This window comes from Borostomias antarcticus, assembly GCF_949987555.1.
Source record: "Borostomias antarcticus genome assembly, chromosome: 12".
NCBI classification, from domain to species: Eukaryota; Metazoa; Chordata; class Actinopteri; order Stomiiformes; family Stomiidae; genus Borostomias; species Borostomias antarcticus.
The window spans coordinates 23,339,803-23,347,302 of NC_140245.1; the positions used below are offsets into that span (position 1 = coordinate 23,339,803).

At 52.7% G+C, this 7,500-nt stretch overlaps 1 protein-coding gene across 1 annotated transcript in view; it reads right to left on the reverse strand.

The window, feature by feature from the left end:
* rasa3 (RAS p21 protein activator 3) overlaps window positions 1-7,500 on the reverse strand; it is a gene marked incomplete at its 3' end in the record, with an annotated part of 30,082 nt that overhangs the window by 5,011 nt on the left and 17,571 nt on the right. Inside the window, 3 exon segments of the mRNA XM_084446517.1 lie at window positions 2,482-2,491; window positions 2,770-2,846; window positions 5,731-5,825. Of these exon segments, the coding sequence (XP_084302643.1) occupies window positions 2,482-2,491; window positions 2,770-2,846; window positions 5,731-5,825 (182 nt within the window).

Sequence of the window (7,500 nt, forward strand, 5' to 3'; positions counted from 1 at the left end):
AACGCACACAGAATCCCCACCTAATTAATGCCGAGGACAGCGGCGCGCACATAAATATACCGGCTCCTTTCCCACAATCCCCTCTGTCTGTGTGAGTGATGCAGAGTGCTGGGTCATGCACCCTAGCTAGCACGCCGCTACGAGGATATGAGAAAACGCAACATGTTGTCCGTCGCCTCCGGCGTGTAGAGACATGTTTAGTCTGGCTCTCCGGGGACCTCCTAGTCCGTCTGTCTGTCTGTCTGACCACGTTCAGGCCTGACCAATCGCAGGCGAGCGAGGGTTGTTTTTAGCTCGGCTAGTCACGGCCCCGCCCACACCGGTTCTGGGTGACGTCACCGTGTGAGGGGATTAGTGGGACAGGACGGGACATGATGGCGGGCGGGACGCGTCACTTCCTCTGTGTCACGCTCGCAGACCGCTGCGCACCGACACACACACACACACACACACACACACACACACACACATCCAAACATGACGCCATATACAGGATACCTCACCTCTGGCACATTCACTCCCGGCTTGCTGTAGACTGACTAACCAACACACACACACACACACACACACACACACACACACACACACACTGAGGTTAATAATAATAATGGGGGGGGGGGGGGGTAGGGGGGGGTTAAAGCATTACTAATGCCAGTGTGCTTCCTGTTCGGTAAGCTTGTTTATATAACCCCTGCTTGGCCTACTCACACTCTCTCACACACACACACGCACACACACAGGACACACACAGACCACACACACACACACACACACACACACACACACACACACACACACACACCCACACACACACAGACTTCATCCACCAGGGTCCAGAAATACCCTGAGTTCTGATGCAACGGGTCAGCAGCGTGGCTGAGAAGTCTCGTTCGCTCATGATCATCATAACACACTTACAAGAGCGGCCGTACACGACTGCTGTAATCTCATTGGTTTTAACAAATGAGTTTGTGGAGAGAGACAGAGGATACAGATCACATTACCGCAGATTGAATGGCAAATCATCAAAGGGAATTGGTCAATAGGAGTCAATTCCAATTGGAAAGGGAGTCCATATTCAGGGGAATGAATCAAATTGGAGTTGGAGCTGGGTGAGTCGAGAGCGCGAGGATCTTCTCCAGGAAGTCATCACAGGACGAGGCGCCTAATCTCATTGGGTCAGAACCTCCCTCTCACTCCACGGTTAATATTCCCCTGAGGGGCTAACGGTAGCTTGACATGCCATAATGGCTGTTGTGGCGAGCGCATTCAACCCTGACCTCTGGTTTACAGAAATCCAGCTCACGCTCTGAAAATCCGCCGGTAATACGACCAGAACGTGGGTCTGATGAAGGTTTTTATTTCGGCGGTTTGTTTTCACGGGGGAAGATGGATGAGGTAAACCCTGACCCCAGGGCGAGGGTCAGTTAGATTTCAAACCGAAATTCAAATTCACTCACAGCTCAATGAATCACATCCTTCCGTCGGTTCTGGGTTGGACAAAGTCTGCGTTACTGGCCGCGTTATTCTGAGTGGTTTGACCCTGACCCTCCTGGCTTGACTGTGGCTTCAGTCTCTAAATGGGCTCTGGACCGGTGACCCAACCTCCTCTCTCTCACCAACTCTGCCCGGCAACAGTGAGCTCATTGGTCACAACAGCAGCGTGTGAACTAAGCCTTAGAAAGTATGTCATGACATGGAGAGACGCGCACGCACACACACACACCACACACACACACACACACAATACATCCTGACATCGAAGCTCCACATGCATTCGACTTCATCGTATCACACACACGCCAATACACACACGAACAAAACCCCACCGCGTCCCCACCTTACATGCCGACTGCCTCGACCTCGCACGCTGTCTCTCATTCTCAAACAAAACACACACACACACACGCCAACAAACACGCACACACACGGAGTTCCAAACGTTGCTTTGTGTATTCACAATCCATTGAGGGCGATCTCCTAAACCGACCTCGGACACGACCCCCCCCCCCCCCCCCCACCCCTCCCCCTGGGCATCTCTACGCCAATCAAAGCGTTGCTAAGTACCGAGCAGTGCACCGTGGGAATGGGGTGACGGCCATCTCACAGAGAGAGAGAGAGAGAGAGAGAGAGAGAGAGAGAGACAGAGAGAGAGAGAAGGAGAGAGAGAGAGAGAGAGAGAGAGAGAGAGACAGAGTGAGAGAGAGAAGGAGAGAGAGAGAGAGACAGAGAGAGAAGGAGAGAGAGAGCGCGAGAGAGAGAGAGAGAGAGAGAGAGAGAGAGAGAGAGAGACCACCCATATCAACATCTAACCATAAACATCATACGAACACCGTTCTCCATTTCACCAAGAGAACACGGGTCCCGATTGAAACTTTTGAAAGATGCGAATAGCGGCTTATTCGGCTCGTATAAAAACGCACTTTTCATCAATCGTCTACGTGTAGGAGCCCGGTCCGGATGGAGAGACAAGAGTCTCACATGAGAGCAGCTAGAGAGATGAAAGAGATCTGACGAGTCCCCCGAGTGACGCTCGAGGGAGACCGCGGAGAGAGAACAGCGGATCTGTTGTTGCCGGTGACTGGAAATCGCTACGTCATCACGGCCGTCTTAAGTGAGAAGTCCATCTGTCAGCGACTGGGCGAACGACGGGAAAGAGAGAGGCGCAAAAGTTGAGCCGTGGCAACTGTGAGGCGCGGCGCGTGTGTGTGTGTGTGTGTGTGTGTGTGGTGTGTGTGTGTGTGTGTGTGTGTGTGGAAGAAGACTCACCGGGTGGCTAGCTTGTGGCAGACGACTCCGCTGTCTGTGATGACCTCACTGAGACGGAGCTCCAGATGCACCTTACCCTGGGGGAACACACACACACGCACACACACACACACACACACACACGTGCGTTAAAACATGAACACATACCTGTCATTCAGCTGTGATTCCGAGTGATTGAGATCGGATGCATTGTCTTGCGGGACCCCATCAATATTCAAACTCTCTCTCGCCATGTCTCTCCGCATGATGAGACACACACACACACACACACACACACACCAAACAATGTGTCCTCTATTGGGGGGAGAGAAAGAGAGAGAGAGAAAGGGAGAGAGAGAGAGAGATACTCTATCTTCCTACTTCATTTGAACCCATCCCTCACTCTCTCTCTCTCTCTCTCTCTCTCTTTTCTCACACACATCCTTCCTCCCCCAGCCCCTCACATGAATGACCCCTCTGTTCCACCCTCCACTCGCCAGGGGCCTCACACACACTCCCATCTGTCCGCAGATGTGCTCTATACCGGGATCCGTGTGTGTGTGTGTGTGTGTGTGTGTGTGTGTGTGACTAAGACCTAGGCCGTAGCGGTCTCTGTCGCCGGACCGGCGAAACGCAGACCGCCAGCCGTGCCGGTCCGGAGAAGTGAGACGAGGTGGTCGGACCGCCCTGGCCTCCCGACGCCGAACGCGCTCAACCCCCCCCGGCGTCCGAGCAAGACGGCGACAGACATAACTAATTGAACCGGATTATGAATCGCTGCAAACAGACAGAGGAGCCATCTGTCATCGCCTGTCACCGGCCACAGCTGGACCCAATTAAAACCGCTAATTGACCGTAGTAAATGTATTGTGATACAGACTTATTTAGGGATGCACCGATGTGAACATTTTGGCCGGTACCAATAACAGATATTAACTTTGCTATTATGGCCGATAACCGATATTCACCGATGTCGATATGCTCTGTATAAAAACAAGTTTCTTCTATAATCAAATGTTATACATACTGAAAAACACATGGAAACACTGTCTCTATTTCCAAAACATTTGGAAAAGCCGATAAATTATAGATTTATGATTGTTTTCTCTCAAAAACAACACACACAACACCAGCTGGACAGAAATAATGATCTGCTGTTCACATTGGCCCTGTTTTGCACATCGGACCGATACCGATATATTAAAAAATGACTAACATCGGCCGATACCGATATGATTGCCGATATATCGTGCATCCCTAAGACTTATTGATATATTGATGTTGATATAAACCACAGCCAGCAGGTTGATGAACCACAACCGTGTGTGAGCCTTGCTTGACCGTGGGAGAGGTGTGTGTGGAGGGTAGTGAGGTGTGTGTGGAGGGGGGTGAGGTGTGTGTGGAGGGGGGTGAGGTGTGTGTGGAGGGGGGTGAGGTGTGTGTGGAGGGGTGAGGTGTGTGTGGAGGGTGGTGAGGTGTGTGTGGAGGGTGGTGAGGTGTGTGTGGAGGGTAGTGAGGTGTGTTTGGAGGGTAGTGAGGTGTGTGTGGAGGGGTGAGGTGTGTGTGGAGGGGTGAGGTGTGTGTGGAGGGGGGTGAGGTGTGTGTGGAGGGTGGTGAGGTGTGTGTGGAGTGTTGAGGTGTGTGGAGGGGGGTGAGGTGTGTGTGGAGGGGGGTGAGGTGTGTGTGGAGGGGGGTGAGGTGTGTGTGGAGGGTAGTGAGGTGTGTGTTGAGGGTGGTGAGGTGTGTGTGGAGGGGGGTGAGGTGTGTGTGGAGGGTGGTGAGGTGTGTGTGGAGGGTGGTGAGGTGTGTGTGGAGGGTTGAGGTGTGTGTGGAGGGTAGTGAGGTGTGTGTGGAGGGTAGTGAGGTGTGTGTGGAGGGTGGTGAGGTGTGTGTGGAGGGGTGAGGTGTGTGTGGAGGGTAGTGAGGTGTGTGTGGAGGGTGGTGAGGTGTGTTTTGAGGGGGGTGAGGTGTGTGTGGAGGGTAGTGAGGTGTGTTTTGAGGGGGGTGAGGTGTGTGTGGAGGGTAGTGAGGTGTGTGTGGAGGGTAGTGAGGTGTGTGTGGAGGGTGGTGGGGTGTGTTTGGAGGGTAGTGAGGTGTGTGTGGAGGGTGGTGGGGTGTGTGTGGAGGGTAGTGAGGTGTGTGTGGAGGGTGGTGAGGTGTGTGTGGAGGGTAGTGAGGTGTGTGTGGAGGGTAGTGAGGTGTGTGTGGAGGGGGGTGAGGTGTGTGTGGAGGGTAGTGAGGTGTGTGTGGAGGGTAGTGAGGTGTGTGTGGAGGGTGGTGGGGTGTGTGTGGAGGGTAGTGAGGTGTGTGTGGAGGGTGGTGAGGTGTGTGTGGAGGGGGGTGAGGTGTGTGTGTGGAGGGTAGTGAGGTGTGTGTGGAGGGGGGTGAGGTGTGTGTGGAGGGTAGTGAGGTGTGTGTGGAGGGGTGAGGTGTGTGTGGAGGGTGGTGAGGTGTGTTTGGAGGGTAGTGAGGTGTGTGTGGAGGGGGGTGAGGTGTGTGTGGAGGGGTAGTGAGGTGTGTGTGGAGGGTAGTGAGGTGTGTGTGGAGGGTGGTGAGGTGTGTGTGGGGGGGGGTGAGGTGTGTGTGGAAGGGTGAGGTGTGTGTGGAGGGTGGTGAGGTGTGTGTGGAAGGGTGACGTGTGTGTGGGAGGGTAGTGAGGTGTGTGTGGGGGGGGGTGAGGTGTGTGTGGAGGGGTGAGGTGTGTGTGGAGGGTGGTGAGGTGTGTGTGGAGGGTAGTGAGGTGTGTGTGGAGGGTAGTGAGGTGTGTGTGGAGGGGTGAGGTGTGTGTGGAGAGATGGGACCCCTAGGAGCTGGTGGAGAGATGGGAACCCTAGGAGAGACAGAGAGGCTGAGATGACTTTGACCGTGCCGGCGAGCCTGGTGCCTGTTTAGGCTACACACACTCTCTGTTTGTTTGGGGTTCTGCATCGTGTGTAACTGTACACACACACACACACACACACACACACACGTTGTACTCACCTGCACTTCTGAGTCTGCACAGACGGGCTGAAGCTGGAACCAGGTGTCTTTGCCGTGGTACTTCTGCAGGTCCTCCTTCTGCACTGCAACCTTACCTGCACACACACACACACACACACACGCACACACACACACACACACACACACACACACACACACACATACACACGCACACACACGCACACACACGCACACACACACGCACACACACACCTGATATGAATAATCTTGCAACAATCTTGCAACATTATGGGTAAAACACAAAACATAATTGACTGAAATTCAGCATACCACACACACACACACACACACACACACACACACACACAACCCCCCCCCCCCACACACACACACACACACACACATACATACGCACAAACGCGTATCTGGGGCAGAGAGCAGTAATCAACCGGAAGAGCAATCATTGTCTAACCACCAAGCATGTCATCCCTGGCCTGAGGTGACCCTGTCTAACACAGACACCCACTGACCTCTGACCTGAGGTGACCCTGTCTAACACAGACACCCACTGACCTCTGACCTGAGGTGACCGTGTCTAACACAGACACCCACTGACCATATCTCTGCTGCTCTCTATCACCTCAGAACCCACACACACCTACACACATGCACACACACACACACACCCACATACACACACATGCACACACCCACATACACACACATGCACACACACACCCACATACACACACACACACATGCACACACACATGCACACATACGCGCACACACACCCACACACACCCACCCCCCCCCCGCAAATGCACACACACACACACATACACACACACACATCCATACACACATTCACATACATTCAAATGCTATTGAGCTCTACTGTACTTCAAAAGACTAATAAGGTGCTTTTGAAGCCAGCTACATATGCTGAGCTTGGCTCAGATGCACATATTTCGCCCCGGGGCTGTGAATAACTCCAACGCATTTTTCACTTGAGTTGAGCCCAATCCCGCCCAATCAGTGGCGCCGATTCATGTGGTCGGCCAATCCGGAGCAACCGCTCCGTCGAAGACGATTGTGATTGGTTTAAAGAAATACAGTGTTTCCCCCCCCGTATCCCCGAATGGTAGAGTCCAGCCAGACATTTCTCCAGCGCTGACACAGCGTAGACGAAGTGTGAAGAAAGGTCTGGCTCACGACACCGGGGTCAGGGTTCAGCTGCAGAGTCGTTACCAGGTGTACTGCTTCATGCGTGGATGTATACTTCATGCCCAAATACTTGAGGTTCACTGTCAGCCCACAGCTTTGACACGGCACATATGGAAGCCATTCTCTGGATGCTGAGTTGAGACATATGCTAGATGCTAGTTTGGTTGTTGACATGCTAGATGCTAGTTTGGTTGACATGCTAGATGCTAGTTTGGTTGAGACATACAGTATGAAAGTTGAATGTTAGTTTGGTTGAGACACACGCTGGATTCTGGGTTGAGACATATGCTAGATGCTAGTTTGGTTGAGACATATGCTAGATGTTAGTTTGCTGGAGACATACAGTATGAAAGTTTGGTTGAGACACATGTTGGATGTTAGCTTGGTTGAGACACACGCTGGATTGTGGGTTGAGACATATGCTAGATGTTAGCTTAATTGAGACATATGCTGGATGTTATTTTGGTTGCAGCTGAATCCACAACAGACTGTCAACATTCCTTCGGTCCGACTTGGCAGTTGTCATGGGAACAAACTCAGCGCAGCCAATTGTCAGAAAGGCTGACAGAATCGATTTGTCAG